The sequence below is a fragment of the Pogona vitticeps genome, chromosome 1, assembly GCF_051106095.1.
Source record: "Pogona vitticeps strain Pit_001003342236 chromosome 1, PviZW2.1, whole genome shotgun sequence".
Classification (NCBI taxonomy): Eukaryota; Metazoa; Chordata; class Lepidosauria; order Squamata; family Agamidae; genus Pogona; species Pogona vitticeps.
Genome location: NC_135783.1, coordinates 114,125,352 through 114,142,878, shown reverse-complemented (window position 1 = coordinate 114,142,878; position 17,527 = coordinate 114,125,352). Strand labels below are relative to the sequence as shown.

The 17,527-nt window shown below is 39.6% G+C and overlaps 1 protein-coding gene across 1 annotated transcript; it reads right to left on the bottom strand.

Annotated features, from left to right (window-relative positions):
* Nucleotides 1–1,776: 1,776 nt before the first annotated feature.
* Nucleotides 1,777–17,047, bottom strand: TMEM30A (transmembrane protein 30A). The gene is made up of 7 exons (XM_020785851.3): nt 16,672–17,047; nt 9,285–9,398; nt 7,793–7,900; nt 6,545–6,632; nt 5,643–5,792; nt 4,116–4,325; nt 1,777–3,123 (listed from the first exon to the last, which is right to left on the bottom strand). The coding sequence occupies exons 1-7, from the start codon at nt 16,963–16,965 to the stop codon at nt 2,930–2,932; spliced, it is 1,158 nt and encodes a 385-aa protein (XP_020641510.1). The 5' UTR covers nt 16,966–17,047; the 3' UTR covers nt 1,777–2,929.
* Nucleotides 17,048–17,527: the final 480 nt, after the last annotated feature.

Genomic DNA, 17,527 nt, shown 5'->3' with positions numbered 1-17,527 from the left:
TTGCTACACACAACTCAAAAAATTACACTGAATGCTTACATTCTTACATTTACCTGTCACGAAGTATGAAATATGATCATTTTCCAACCATCACAGTCTTCCAACAAGTATCATTTTACCACTTATGAATAACATGAGAATTGTTACCATGGATCCACAACTTGTTCCTTTCCTCAGGCATCTTTAGTTCTTACTGAGAAAGTAACAGATACTTATGGATTACAACTCTTGGCAAACCAAGTGGTTCTCGTTAATAAAATCTCACACACTCCCTATTTGCATGCTGTCTAACGTGCTATTATTCAGCCTAGAAAACCTGTATTTTCATACTGTCTTTCTGTTCTGCCCATTCAGCTATTTCTCACTAGTAGCTTCATTTCAACTTAAGAGAATATTCAATACAAAATACATAGCTAGGTGCTCTACAATGAAGTGGGAAGGAAACTAGTTCTTGGAGCAGGGGGCAGAGAATCCAGAAGTGCACACTACGATCAACACTATCTTCCCACTGCTGCTTTAAAAGGAGACAATTGACTGGCTGCGTTGCTAGGCCTTTGTACACTACATAATAGAATCATATCTTTCAATGGACCATACCAGTGACTGTATCTGGGTTTTGGGAAGTGTGTCTGCTGATATATTGATTTTCACGGGCAGTGTATTGGTGCACATCAATGGCCAATAGCATATCAAGGAACGCCATTGTAAATCATAGTAATGTTAGCTAAAATACACCACACACAAATAGGAAAAACTGGCATTAAACATGTTATTCCAGAAATATTACAAAATTGTCTGCAGAGACATCAAGAAGAGATATAGAAATAAAAATGGGAGCAAGAGTGCAGTTAACAAAGGAGCAAATGTAACACATTGGGAGAACTGGACATTTGTACAGCAATTGTCCACTATGGCATAGCAGTGCTTCTATAGCAAGGGAACTCCCCTCCACAAACTTGAGTGAGCAATCCTTTGTTCTTGCTCAGGCCATGTCTTGTTTACCAATGGCATGTGATTAAACAGGAAGTAGGTGTCAAGGCACACAAGTCATGGACAATCTTAAGTCTATCTTTGGCATTGTTAATGAATGGATGATCGTGCCAGAACCCATCCCTCCCAGCTTCCTAATAATGGCTTTTGTAAGATAGTAGACATAAGAGGAATCTGTTTCAAAAGGAGTTTTTCCTCCTCCTATTCTACTGTTTTATTTACGGGCAGAATGTTAAGTCACAATCTTGCTGTAAGAATAAAAATTAAAATATATTAGACAAGATAAATTATGTTTTTTAAAAAATATTGGAGTTACATGTAAGTGGAAACCTTAATTATTTATAATACTTAAAAGAGCATGTAATTGATATGGTTGGTTCTGCACAACTAAGTTCAGTCACTGACGGGTATTCATGAAGCTCTCATAACCTGGATACATGGCCTATAAGTTGCCTGACATACTGAATCGGCAAGTAAGTTATAGGTAAAGTTTAACCAGGAGAGGAAGTAATTAAGAAATTAAACTATTTCAACTTTGTTTTTAATATATTTTGTATTCCTACTATGAAGTCACTTCATTTTCAAACTACTGTACGAATTTGTTTCCACACTAATTTTTACTAATGTTTTTGGTTTCCGAGTGATTCCAAGCAGATAAAGTTGCAAAATGCTATTTAGATCTAAGTATCAGTGAACTATTATTTATGTACATTTTCATTTCCCCCCAAATCCACTTGATTGCCAACAGAGATTAGGTAACTTTAGAAAACACATTTTCACTAATGATAGTTTTATAAACAAATGACAGCATTTATTCAATAGCAAATATTTAGAGTGACAAACCACTTTCACATAAAAGAAACACAATATACATAGCAATTTAATATGCATGTTTCTAAAATCATCTGACTTTCTTACAATCGGGACATATCTGATTGAAAATGTGCAAGATGAAAAAAAAAACATTTATTTTGCCACAGCATCTTTCACACTTTTAAATTTTGAAAAATATCACATACAAGGACCTGAAGAACTTGAGTGAAGGAATGGGAATATCTTCTGAAGTAAGCTTACTGCTTCTTCCAAATTAGAAAGATTAGAATGGCTATGATGAATTTTTATGCACCTTGCTTTTAACTAGAAATGTTTTTTGTCCTGATATATTTGTGCCTAGTTTAGGAAAAGAGCCTCTTCATTTCTTTTGAACAGATACAAAGACACAAGGTTTGTATCTTTGTTTGTATACAAAGATAGAGACCACACAAGGTGCTGGGCATAAGAGGACATCATGTTTAATTTAAAGCAAATGTTTTTCATGGAGCAGTTATTTCCATGTGGAAAGCAGCTTTTGAATGTCACCAGTCAACAGGAACATCATTTTTTGTGCATGTTTACATGCCAAACACACTTTTGGGAACATACTGGATCTTCAAACACATAGATGGGCCCCAATGCAGCGTGAGTGGTACACATTTAATACAGTAAGCACTTCTGCAGGAGGGGTGTCATGAAGCCCATGCGCACAATGCCTTGCGGGATGAAAACAGCAGATGGGCCTATTTTCCTTCCAGTAGCACCAGCACACCTCAAAATTATTAACAAGCTACTCTACCCTGAACACATTTTCTGTACAGTTTATACACAGTATTGACATATTACAAAGCACACAAACAAGCAGCAAATGCATTAGGTAAGGAAAGACTATATGCGCATCATGACAACTGTCCATCAAGAGGCAAACTTCAAAAATACTCTCCTCAGCACTGTTTTTAGGTAACCTTTTGAAGTCAATCCACTCTCAGGGAACAAGGCTTCAGATATATTTATGCATTCAGTGTCAGAAGCAACATTTACTCAGAATAGCACTTTCAAAGAGCTGTGTCAACTCTGGACTGGCCTTGATGCACATGCCACACATGTGAGTTGGGAGTGGTTGGACTTAATTGGGAATATCTGCACTATTGTTCCGATTTCCATATTTGTGATGGATGATGAGTAGCACTACGCCAAGAAAAAAACAGATGGAGCCAACTGTTATGTAGGCTATGCCCAGAAATGGATTTTTGCCTCCCATCCACGATATGGTGCTCAAGATCATCCGTTTCCGCCCATCAAAGCTATGCACAGGATAATCTGATTCAGGTATAGGAAAAAAGTGTTTGTCAACAGCGAATGGCTAGCATAATACTAACATGTCATATCAACCCAAATAATATACAACCCTAAGGCCAAAGGAGAGTGCATTTTAAAAAACATGTGTTCTTTGAAGCATATATGTGAATGGTTTCAAGGTTTTAAATCCCAAGAGTATTCTGCTACTCTAAATAGTATGGGCTGACACAGAAAGTGGGAAAAGTACTCAAGCACCAACATATCCTTGACCTGGAACCATGACCATACAGGTTTCCAAAACCCAGCAAAGAATGTATGGGAAAATTTCCTTGCCTCACATGTTCATGCAAACTCCTGGACAGTGTCCCTACCCTAAACCTCTGAGCTTAGAAACGTTACTTGTCTGAACAACAGCTTTCACCAATTCCCTAGCCACTGCCCAAAATATAACTCTTCCAAGCACTGTTAAATATTCTCCCCACTAACCAAAAGGCCACCACTACCCACTTATCACAACTCGTGCTGAACTACAAATACCTATGGAAAATCTCACATTCCTACCATGGTCCTATACTGCAAATGTAAACAAATATGGAAGAAATGAACAATACTATACACCAGTAAACAGCCCCTTGACTCTACCATGGATATTATTTCTTAGTGGAAGAGGGAGTCACTACAGAGTTGTAGACTGCCTAAAAGATTTCCAAAAGTGATTATGTCTGGTAGCCTTAAAACTTTTTAAAAAATATGGAAAATACAGTGCAGGCCTTCATAGGTACTAGAAATTTTAAATAAACTGAACCTTAAAAGCCAATCTCTGATCCAATGCTAATGATGTTGATGTTGCTATAGCAGCTCTCATAAATTCCCTTTGGTTCTGCCCCACATGTTCCAAATGAAGAGCATTTAATTAACCTGCAGATCCTGCCTTGTTGCCTTTTGCAGGAAATCAAACTTAATAAGAAACTCTGGCCCATTTTGAGCCTTTAGAACATTCAATGAAAGGATACTGTATGCTATTTCCAAAGAATAGTTTCCAGCTGGCAGAGTGGGGCGCAAATTATCCTTCCTCTCTATAAGGCGATACAGCTTCCGAAATGTAGGTAGTGCTGCTGTACGCATCCACACAATGAAGTCTTCATTAATGAATCCATTGTTTTCTGGATCAGACGTATCTAGCATATACACTGGTTGGGGCCAGTTGACAGGTTTTGCTGTACCTTTAAAAAAATAGGAAAAACAAACAACTGATTATTATTTTTTCATAAAACCTACATACTGAGGAAAGAACACATCCACCTGTGTACCTATTTTGAAACTACCCTTTTCAGGCATAACTTAAATCTTACAACATATTTTAATGTTATTTGTCTTCACAGTATAGCAACATCTCTGAGAACAAGAATGAGAGAAATATGGTGATCACGGGCAGAAATCCTGTTGCTTAGCACAGCTGAATCACAACTAGAGTAGGCCCATTGAATCAGAGGAAATTTGGCGAGTCAACTCCTCTGTAAGTTCCACTTATTCAATGGGCAAATCCAGTTGCAACTTACTATGGCTGAAATCTTGTTGCTTGTCATAGCATCTGCGTAATTTATCTCTCCTACAATATTTGGGGAATTCAATAGGGCTTCACAACTAAGATTAAGCCTATTTAGTTCTTGCCTCTAGTTTTAGACAGTACAAATGTCTGTTAAAACAAATTTCCAATCTCTTCCACTAGGCCAGGGATCTCCAAACTATGCCCTGTGTTGCTGTTTTGTCCAGCCTGTTCCCTTCAGCACGTGAGGGGGGTCCGTGCATCCATGCATGCGGGCTTGCACATGCATGCAAGGGGCGGATGGGCAGGCATCCATCCATGCATGCAGGGGTGGGTATGTTCTTCTTCCACCGGCCCTCAAAAACTTTGAAAGTATCCAGTGTGTCCCTCACTGTAAATGGTTGGAGACCCCTGCACTAGCCAATCCTAAACAAAGTTCTGTAATAACCTGTCTTAGAACAAAGGATCAATGCATAGCTGTTATAAAATAATCAAAGAGGTGAGATTAAAAAGAATTAATATGGCAACAACATGAGAGCTAGGACATAACAGAAAGTACAGTGTAAAGGGCCTGCAATGCGAAGGCAGTGAGTGAAACAAATCTCCTGCTAAAACTCCCATTCAAAGATATATACCTAATTATGGGGACAGTTTCTTCCCATCAATATGGACTGCATTTTTTCCATTCAAGAGATATTGACCTTTTTTCTCTTGCCTCTTCAAGGTCAAAACATCTGTCACAATAATATCCATGATTTATTTATGGGAACCTACATTCTTGTAGTAATACTTGCCAATTCTTGATTTTTACTTTGCTATTTTAATCTTCATCTATACTTTTTCCATCTTGAATGATACTAATATTATTTAAATTGTTGTTTTTAATAGAGTTATGATATTCCTATTGTAAGCCACCCAGAGTAGACGTGGTCTAAATGGGCGGGATATAAATAAATAAATACATTCTGGGTTACTGACTGTTGTATTATCTTACCTTGGAAAAGAATGGTCAAGTTGCCTGAAGCTCCAGAAGGATTCCTGAATTTAACATTCTTGTCTGTCCACCAAGCAATCCCCCTTTTTGTCAAAGCAATAGGTATGGGGTCTGACTGATTACGATCAATGCGAAACAATTTCAAGGTATCTAAGCAGGATAACAAACAAATAGAAGTTAATCATTTTCAAAGCTAATCCTCTTCCAAGAATTTAGTTGCACCCAGTTCAGGAAGTAGATGCCATTTCATGACGCTTTGTGTGACTACAGAAACCATGTCATATACAAATGTCTCAAAGGACACAGACAGAAGTAATTGTAGATTGTAAGATTATTCTCCTCAGTCATGCACTGGGTTTTATTTTAGAAATTACAATTACTAAGCCAATTACAGGTTCAGGTTATTGACATCATCTTGCTGGCCATGTTATAGGACAGTGGTGACTTTCCAGGTGTTGCTTGAACTGAACACTCATTAGGCAGTGCTAAGCAGCAAAGGTAATGATAAAGGCAGATGGGAGCTGTAAGCCAACAACATCTGGAAGCCAACAACATCCCTCTCTTATAGGAACAGAGGAAGCTCCAGACAGTGATCCTTCCCAATCATTGCTAGAGATAGAAGTAAATGATCCAGGATCTTCTGCATATGCTTTCACACTTGATCAATATTGCTTTGTTATGTTGGGTGAGTGGATAAAAAGAGCTGAGCAGATTTGTATTTTTGGACTACACAATTCTGGGAGATACAATCCACAACCAAGAATTAGCACAGCTCAAAACTAAAATATGCTGGCTGCTCAGGACAAAGATCACCACTGGCACTGCCAGAAAAAAAAAAAAAACTCTAAACACAGGCTTCCACTCCTACTTTGAAGTGTTGCAACATATTTGTGAAGGCATACCGTTAAACATGCTGTTGGCAATAGCTCCACAAGGAGCAATAGGCTTTTCATCACTGGTGCGATAAGGTTCACATTCTTTACTGGGGTTCTAATTGGTAGGAAAAAGAAAGACAAACAATTCCATTTTGATCACATACAAGTAAAGCTGGCCAGAATAAGGACTACATCAGATTCTATAACCAATATTACAGCAACTCCTGCTCCTATATACATGTTCACAAAAAGAGTTCAAGTCATGGGATAGTTTTATTTGGTAAACAGCTCTATTATCCTTGCTGAACAACAGTCTGCAACCAAGAAGAAACAACCCATTCGGAGACATAACTGAAGTGACTAATGCATGTTCGATGATGTTTATGCCATTTGTGAAACAGCAATGGATCTAGAAAAGCAGAAAAATTGGAAAATAAGGTTTTCACAGGAGGAAAAACCACTGAGTGTGCAGAGGAGGGGGATTAGTACTAAAACCTGCTATGTCTCAAATAGGGAACATTATTGAATGTTCTGCGCAGAGACAACCCCATTTGTGCATGTTTGCAGAGATGAAGAAAGTCCACTACACTGAGTCTAATTTTGATACATCACAAATCTTTATCTTGCTGTTTTATTGCCAGTAGCTAAAGTAAAAATTACTTTGTATTACAAATTATTATTAGAACAAGAGAGTACCAGCAACCTATTTATTTGGAAATTAACCAAAATAACCTAACAATGAAAGAAATATTAAGAAAACAAATCCAACAGTGTCTTTAAAACAGATAACAGATAAAACAGTTTTAGATTCCCTATAAAACTTTCATCAGCTCATTCTGAAAATAAAGAACATGGAAATGTAGACAGGATTACAAGGTTTCCTTTTTCTTTTCATCAGATGCCAAGAGCAACTACTAGAAAAAACCCCAAGCCTTAGGACACAGTAGTAAGCAGTATTTTTAAACACACATACAGAGAAGTTTAAAAGATGATTAATGATGCACACTTGAAGAGAGGTAAAGTGGTTTGCTCTGATGACTGTGTAAAGACATTTGGAGAAGTTTCTACACACCCAGTGTAACCGCCTTGATAGCCTAGCAGCAGACAGGCAGACACTATTCCCCAGAGTAACTCTCCTGACTGATGGCAGAAAAAGTTGCTTTTATATCCAAGTTGCTGACTGAACATACAATATTGAATAGTGAGTGGAAGAAAACTTTTCTAGCGTAGCAAGAGCTACATTAGAACCCACAACCAATGAACAAATCTACTTACAAATAAAGAAGTATTATCTCCATTTAGCTGGCTATCATCCCGAGACTTCACATAACGACGATGATTTTGATAAAAGTTGGACAACCCATAGTACATGAACACATTGCTCTGGAACACACAAGTTAAAATTTTGTTATTTTACACTATTAGTCACATACTGCACAGCTTCAGAAGAAAGAAGAACCCTCTCTATACTGGGCATGTGACTATCTGTATGCATGTATGCATTTTACTTATATGCCACCTCTCTCCACACAGGGGATCCAGGGAGTAAGTACTATGCTTACTATCTGCAACTCAGTTTCTATGTAGACATCAGCTGATTGGCTTCATCTAGATGTTCCCTTCTACTGCACTGAGAGCAGTGGAGAAACAGACATTAATCTAAATAGAAGGGGCTAGATTAGCAGCACCAGTCAACTAGGCATTTCCTATTCAGCAGCAATACAGTGCTACAATTCCTGGTCCGGTCTTTCCTGAAGGACCTGACCAGGGAGGAATGAGGCTGGTGACACCACTTACCAGGAAAAAAAACTCAGAAGAAAAAACAGTAGCTCCTTGACAAAGAAAAAAAAGCAGGCTGGAGTAAATGATACTTAAGTGTCTCCACCCAACAATTGTTCTCAGCAGAACTGGCATTCCATTCCCCTGAAGTCCATTCTCAGCTTAATCTTTAAGATTCTAGGAACTTTTTAGGGGCAAGTTTATTAGAAACATAATCTGCTTATACCACATATTTAGTTTAACAGTTTGGAAGATTAACTCATCAAGAGCTGTAAAGAAAATAGATTTAAGTTTTTTTTCTTTTTCTATTCACTATCAGATACCCACTATTAATCACGGGGGGGGGGGGAATAGGTGGTTATTTAATTAATCCTCTTCATTTTCATTCAACATGACCCCACTCCTAATCTCTGCTTATATCATTATGCTACAAATGTAAACAAAAGACCTTTGCCAAATGCACCTTTAAAAAATTACAGTTCTAAAGATGTCAAAAGTATTATTTCAGATATTTGAAATGGGTAGCTCACATTCATTTAAAAGTCAAGCAACATGTCCCATTTTCATGAAATCCCACTTCTGAGGCTGGATTTCATCAAACAAGACAGTGTGATATTTAACATATGCTGTCTACACAAACAGATTTTCACCAGCAAATTTCATTGGACCTTGGTTTCTGGAATTTAAGGACACATGTTCATGCCATGCAAGTTTAAGGCCTCAGTCAGTATTCTGGAATCTGCTTCAAACGTATTTCATAATATCTGAAGAAATGCACTGAATACAGTAATCCTTTTTTTAAAAAAAAATTTGGGGCGAGGGTGCCAGATGTCACACTGGTCCCATGAAGCAATGCATGTAGCCAATGGGCTGCACTTTGCCCAGTCCAATGCAGGACAAGTCACCAACTTAGAAGACAAGCTAATTATGTAGCACCTAAATAAGTAAGCTATTTCAGAAGAGCTGTCTGAAACACACAGGCACCTACCTCAAAAGGTTGATCCAATGTGAACCTAATGGTGCACTGACATGGTGTGCTGTTCCAGGACACATTTAAACATTTATGGCAGGGACTATTTGGTTCTGTCCCTGTATAATCAATCTGAAGAAGAAATGTAGGGAGAGAGAGTAGTATAAGTCACAAAACATGTACAAAGGTGTTTCACTTGCATAACATCCCTGTTCACAACTATGGTAATTAGTACTGTAGTTATTTCATAAAAACGTGGACCATGCTTTGTGGGTTAGGCAGAAAAAGACAGTGTGGTGGAAACCATATTGCACTTGACGGTATGTCTGGAAACTACTCCTTATGTAGTCACTGAGTTCATGCATAACACTCACTGTTGAATCCCCACACACACACACACCTATAATATTGTGTTTTATCTTGGGTTTCAGGTACATGCTGACTGTGGAAATCCATCCCAACAAAGAACAAGCTAACTTCACCTTTACTTATCTTCTGACAAAAAGTAGAAAATGAATTACTTTGCTAGCGTTTGACTTTCAAAACTGCTTTTAATCTTCAATAAAGTTTTTTCTGGATTTAAGTTATGAATTTTTTGTTCATCATTTATTGCTTTGGAAGCCTTGATAGACTACAATATGATGTATAACTGTTTCTAATATACTAATATAAGTATACTGATAGACACCATTTAAGAGATCAAAACATGATAGACAATCTTTTTCTGCAATTCAGTATCTGCTTCAAGTAAAAATAAAATAAGAAACTTTTTTTTTCACCCTTCATAATTTTCCACAAATATCTGAAGAAGAACACAGAGTCCTGAGTGCCAAATAAGACGGGCACATGTGAGCTTTAGAAGTCATGTCACGTGCTTATCCTTATGGCTATTTCTGGAAAATCATTTTAGAGCAGGAACTACAACTGTTTACATTCACCTACAGCCTCAGAAATACTAACACTCTCGCAATTATAATTAAAACTTCACTTGTTGAAATAAGGAACTGGGAAATTTTTTAAAAAGCAACATAAAACTGCAAGTCAATGATACTGTTACTGGCCAAATCTGGGTTCTAAAATTATCTGGCAGGGAATCAGTCATAGACACAAACAGATAAACCAAAGGCCCAATTTTATTTGAATAGCAGCAAGAAAAGGTCAACTGGGACTTCTCTTAAAAGCATAGAAGACCGCCAGAATACAGTGTACACGTGTTTTATATAATACAGACAGAGTCATAAAAGTACTACAATTCTATTGGTCATTTGTATTCCAACTTTGGATCCAGTCCTTCATTGAATAATTAATGGTAACTACGCTAATCTATTGGTTAAATATAATAAAATATATTCTGCCCCATCTTTCCTTGACCTATGTCCATGATGCACCAGGGATGTACCTAAAAGTCTGGGGCATAGAGTACAGTATCTATTTCCCTTTATCTATTGCTATGTCTATGTATTGTCTTCCCAGGCCTAGTTTCTCTGAGGCCTGTGTTTTTCTCTGCTAAGGGTTAGCAGAGAATGTTTCAGGGTCGAATTCTCCAGAGGGCTGGTTTTTCTCCAAATGTACTGTCAGTTACTAATTCATTGATCAATCTTAAAATATAGTTTCAGCTTTCCTCGGTATCAATACCACCAGTTAAATACCTCATTTAGATATTGCTCAGCTGTGTTCCAAACCTGCAGGAAAGGATGCAATACTGGCCATCTGCTGGTTGAAAAGCACCTCTCCTGATTTCAATCTGCCCTTCACACTGGAGACAGCCAAGTACTCCTCAAAACCTCCAGGGTACTCAGAAACTCTCCAGAACTTGGTGACTATAAGGGCAAGGAAATTTCATTGCATTCGTGCCTTAGTGCCAAGGGAGACTTTTAGGCCTCACACTCTTTTGCTTATCACAGGGTAGGGATTTAGTAATTTCAGTAGTATTGGCTCAAACTATAATATTTTGGCTGCTAGCAAGAAAAAAATGCTGCACCTCTTGTGAGACTGCAATCTGTTATATTTCTGTCCTGGAGAAAAACTGAACATCTCCTTTTAGAGGCGGTACTGCAGTCCAACACTGACAGATTGAGAGATGTGCTTTGTGCCCTTACGCATGGAAACAAAGGTGCTTATTTTTAGAAAGCAATTAGCAGTACACAGTGTATCACAAGGACAAGATGTAATCTGCAGCCTCATCTTCAGATTTTTAAAGCTGTTCAAAAACTGATTGAAAATGAATGTCTCTCAAACTGAGGCCAGCCTCAGATCAGCCCCCAAAATGTCTTGAACATTACTGTTATCATTATCATGATTGCTCTGCCATTATTCCTAAAAGCAATCACCAAATCTGGTGAAAGACAGCTGCCTCCTTTTCTCCAACAACTAACATACCATTAATTTAGTCTCATTTTAAAAAAAATCAGTGTATGAGGTAGAGACAGTATATTTAGCAATGCAAATAACATTTAAGGTTATTTGCAGAAACCTTGAACAACCTTTGGACCTATGTGCCTTCGCTTCTAACTGCAAAGCATTATCAGTGTGCTGATGTACACTAACTCTTTATAAATTGGGGCAATGCTCCATGTTTAAGTGTGCACTTACAATAACTATACAATAATTATACACCCAGTGTATGTAATGGCTTATTTACACCACAACATTCAGGGTTTGGGTGAGAGAGCAAACTATAAACTGATTTCAAAAATCTGAAGTGAACTTCACAAATAACTTCTTCCTGTATTTTACTTCTGTCTTGCCCTGCTGCTTTTATTTTCAGAAGCACTATTAAGAAGCTCAGTCTGAATTAACCAAAGCAACATGAGAAGCAACTGGCTACCCATGTGCCCATTATACTTTCAAATTCAGATGATTCCCAAGTGCTTTATTGAAAATACTTGCTGGTAAAACTTTTACTTGACTGAATGTCCAGTGAACAAAGTTGATTTTAAAAAACTATGAAAATGGCCACAAAAATAACAACTACTGTGTAAGTAATTCATGTATCCAGCATAATACTTAAGATTATGCCTGTGCACGGCATCTGTAATATCTAGGCCAAGAGGAGCAAAGTGCAGCCCCAAGACCTTGCTGAATCCTGGAAAAGTACCAAAAAGGCAAACCATACCCCTGAAGCCTTTGGGCCATAATTTAGCCTCTAAATGTAATCTTTGTGAAGACTTTGGTCTCAGAATGGCCTTTGGCCAAGCAAAATTGTCCATAGATAGCAACTACACCCACCCAAACTTAAGTAGGTGCAATCTGATATTTTGGCAAATTGACATTTACTTCATGATTGGAAGTGCCTCAATAGTCACCCATCCCTGATCTTGCCCAGAGAATGCTAATATATCCTGAACACATACAAACCAACTCAATTTTTAAAACAGTCCAGACTGTGTGAAGTGTACGGGTCCACACCTTTATATGACTCTTATGCTGATACTTATGCACCCAAAGAATTAGGCTTAAATCTACTTTCCAATCTTACGCAAATGACTTCTCCGAGATATTCTTGGAAGCATTAACTGTTCATGTATAGATATATCACACTCTAATGGAAAGGAGAATCAAGAAATACTTCCAAGCCCATCCTATTCTGGCTTGTAAGATAAATGACTCCTGTGTCATCCACTGCTCTAATGTGAGCTAAATTGGGGTTTTTTAAAGTCTTGCTTTGTTTCCCAGAATATTTCTTGCATTTCAAGTCACCTTCATAATTCTAAAGATATAATCCATGGTGCCTGTCCTGTGGTAAGGCCACTTATCACAAATTTCAGATTTGTCTATGGCTCATTACAGGCAGTATTCTGATGCAGGAAGCGAGTTGCGGGATAGAGCAGTCTGGCTGGTGTCCACAAAATGATCAGATCAGAGGTCTAATTTAAGATCATGGAAGATAGCTAGGAAATTGTCAGTGCCACACTCACATTCCCTGGACACAATTACTTCAATGTGGGAAGCTCTATCATGCTCTTGAAATGGAGTTTATTTACCCAATTGCTTTACCAAAAAATATGGGAACATATACCCATAAAAAGAGGGAGTACAAAATATACAATTCCTCATACACTCTTCAGTTGATCAAACAGCACTGTGGAGTTCTCAATTTATCATCACTCCAAGATGTTCACAAATACTATCCAACACATTAGCCTTCTTAGTTTTTGTGTTCTGAGTTTTGTGAATAAAGAATAGTATCTGACAGATCACTCTCTTATACTCTGGCCTTTCAGGTTCCTCCTATAGACCCCTGAACATTTTCCCACAGCCAAAAATTTTCCAATTGTCAACTTCCTCATTTTCTCACACAACTGCTTTTTTTTTACAGGTCCTTTCTACTTCCTGCTTCTATTCTTTATTTTCTCACCTATAGACATTTTCAGTTTTTTCTGCAGACTTAACCTGCAGTTTCCTTTTTTGAACAACAAACTTCGCCTTATAGTTGTCAAATTAGCAGTTCTTTGACATTTTGATGAAGGACATTTACAAAATTGAACTGAAGGCGGTGGAGTGTTGTGAAAGTGCACACATACAGGCTGAAATCCTGTTGCCTAGTGCAGCAAGTCACACTAGAGTAGGCCCACTGAATAAGTGGGGATTTAATGAGACAACTCCTCCTTAAGTCTTACTGATTCAAATGGGTCTACGCTAACTGTGACTTACTTTTATGTAGTAATTTGCAACTAGAGTAGGCCCATTTGAATCAACTGAACTTACGGAGTTAACTTACCAAATCCCTACTGATTCAGTGGGCCCACTGCAGCGCAACGTACTATGAAAGGCACTAGGAAAGAACTAGAATGTGTAAGCACAAAAAGAAACAATAATTACAAAACAGCTCTTACACACATAAAAGCCCCAATACTACACACAATACACATGGTAATCCATATTCCAAATGATGTTCTTGTAATTTGAACTACCATCCACCAAGAGAAGCTTCAAAGCAGGCTTCTGTTATTCAAAAATAATTATTACCACTACTAGCATCATAGTGGGCAGTGGGCAATTAAATCATACAGAACAATTTCTAAGGTTGTAACCTATAAAGTGACAACTGGCAACAGGTACACACTGTGTTTCCACAAAAACAAGACACGGTCGTATATTAATTTTTGCTCCAAAAAACACATTAGGGCTTATTTTCAGGGGATGTTTTATTTTTTTCATGTAGAAAAGTCTACATTTGTTCAAATACAGCCATGTTATCTTCTTCTGGTTGCTACACAATGGTGGAGGGTGGGGTTTCACTTAACTTATTTTGGGGGTAAGGCTTATATTACAAACATCCTGAAAACTCATACTAGGGCTTATTTTCAGGTTAGGTCTTATTTTTGGGGAAACAGGGTAGTACTACTCCATGGTGTTTTAGTGTGATACTCTGTTTCAAACAAGTCTTTTAGGCTGGAATCCTTTCTATATGCAAACCCTCCTAAACACAGCAGACCTCAATTCAGAATAAATATGCATTCAGATGCACTGATAAGTATGCCTATAAAAATCTCAACACTTGTACAGATCACACAAATACTGTAAACTAATGCAACCAACTAGCCCTCCTTGGCAGTTACAGCACCGCTCACTCCATTTTATGTTTTCATACTGATTGAATTCATGCACTGTTCTATGAACACAGGTTACAAAGCAATGCCAGCACACTCCTCCTGCTCTTCTCTGCTTGATCTTGGTACTTTATTCTGTGTGTGTTTTTTTTTTTTACCCAACCTGAAGCACATGGACATAGATAGCTTCATAACTCATCACTTAGTACAGTGGTCCGCAACCGTTTTGGCACCGCAGAACAGTTCAGCATGTGTACGGCATCTGTGTTTTGGGACATCCATGGGGGGTGCATATATGCAGGGGGGCGTTCATGCATCCATCCATGTAGGGAGGCATGTGTGCGGGGGCAGTGGGAGTTCTGCCAAGGCCACAGCCCAATACCAGACACCCTGACTTAGTGGACACCCAAGTACAGTATATCAATTCTGTCATAACAGAGCACTTAAAAGAGTTGTAGTTCTAGAAAGCAAACTCAGAACCAAGGAAGTCATCTTGTCATTATCACCCTGTTTTCATATTTCTATTGCCAATGTATAACACAAAAAGTAGTTCTGTACTTGTATCTTATCACAGAGCAAGAGATCACCTAAACTGTTAACTTTATTTGCAAGTACTTATATTTTGGCATTTTTAACAGAAATATCTCCCTACATTTATCTTAAAAGTTACCTTTGCATCATTGGGGCCTGTGATTTTTTGCAACTCAGTGAGAACTTTCTACGACAACTACAACCAATATGCTCCCTGGCCTATAGACTAGAGATAACTCCAGCTCACTATTCAATCCTGTAAAACATTTATTCTCCTTTTTATCAACTTCTCCATTGTAACTGGGAATCAAGTGGAACCACAGCAAGTATCATGCTCTATTACATAAATTTTGTAGCTTCCTCCTTCCACTCTGGAAGGAGTGCACTGGACAATTGTTACACATCTCACAGATACACTAGATTTCCCATATCAGTAAAAGGTTGTACAAAACATCAATTACATGTTTTTTAAAAAATCTTGTTTTTTGCTCGCTTTAGTCTTCAGGTGTTCACAATGGTTTAGGCATCTGGCTGTGGAGCCAGAGTTTGGATTTCTATTCCCCACTGTGCCTCCTTGACAGGGGCTGGACTTGAAGATCCCTTTCCAGCTCTGCAGTTCTTCAAGTATCCCCATCATCACCACACAAGTGCAGCCTGTGGCCATGCCTGCACAGCAGTGTGCCAATATAGAACAGCGCATGCGATTAAAGTTGCTATCGGTCCTCTTCTACAGACAGGAACTCGCTTAGGAGCCAGAGGTTGGGGGTTAAATTCCCCACCGTGCTTCCTTGACAGGGGGACGGACGTGATGATCCCTAGGGTGCCTTTCCAGCTCTACACTTCAAGGGTTTATTATTATTATTATTATTATTATTATTATTATTATTATTATTATTATTATTATTATTATTATTATTATTATTATTATTATTATTATTATTATTATTATTATTATTATTATTATTATTATGTATTTTTGAAAATATCCACTCTGACCGAGAGGCTGAGCTCCTCCCCGGGCACCTGCCCCGAGCATCCTCCTCAGCAAGCGGTGCGTCACCTCCACAACAACCGGTCATTAGGCTACCAAAGTCCTGGCGATGCCAGGCTTGGGAGGCCACTGAAAGCCTGTCGCCAGGCCAGGCTGCCTTCCCACCAGAACCCGAGTCGCCCTGAGGGGTTCTTCTTCCCCCCCCCACACACACGCCGTACCTTCGTCCCTCGGGCCGGCCTCCCTTTCCCTTCCCCTCCCTGCCCGCCTCCCTCTCTTCTTCCTCGGCCCCCCCCCTCTCTCTCTCGGCGGAAGGCCCTTCCGCGCTTACCTCGAACTCGCGGATGTTGTTGGAGGTGACGAAGATGCCGATGCCGATGGGGATGAAGATGAGGCCGATGACGAAGAAGGCCGGCAGGACGGTGCCGGCCGTGAGGATGGGCTGCCAGGCCGGCAGGCGCTGCTGCTTGAACGCCGTGTTGTCCGGCTTGCGGCTCTTGACGGCGCCTCCGACCGTCCCGGGCGCCCCGCCGGCCCCACCGACGCCGCTGCTGCCCGGCATGGAGCCCAGGCCGCCCGACGTGTGGCCGTCCGCCTCCTCCTTGGCGTTGTAGTTCATCGCCATGGTCCCTCCCAATCCACGGGCCCAAAAAATGCCAAGAGCAGAAAACGCGCAACGACGAGGGAGCGACTGATGACAGCGGTCCTCGCCCGGCCCAATATATGAGCGGCGCTTGCGCTTGCGCACACGCCCCCACGCTCATAAATAACTTTTCGCACTTCCCTCTCCATGACCGGACTCCATCCGGGCATCGGCCAACCCGCTACCTGGCTACGACGGCACCCCCTACGCATGCGCCCGCATCCGGCGCTTGACGTACACCGCTAACCTAAGAGATTCACCCGATCGGCAAAACACCCCGAGAACCAATCATAGGAGTCGGGCTCTAAAGAGGCGCTGGAGGCACGCATGCGCAGTAAGTCTAGAGAGTGTGCCGAAAGTAACAGGCCGGCGCGCGTCGGATCGGTTCAAGGAAACCGTGACGAAGAGACGCCCGAGCCTTTCCGCGTGCACGTTAAGAACACTGTGTGGTTCCGGAGTGTTTAGTCTTAATCGGAACAAAGTCGTAGATAAGAAAAGAAGTCAGAGCTTTCCTGGACAAGTCCGTTTCTTGGCAATAGGCTCT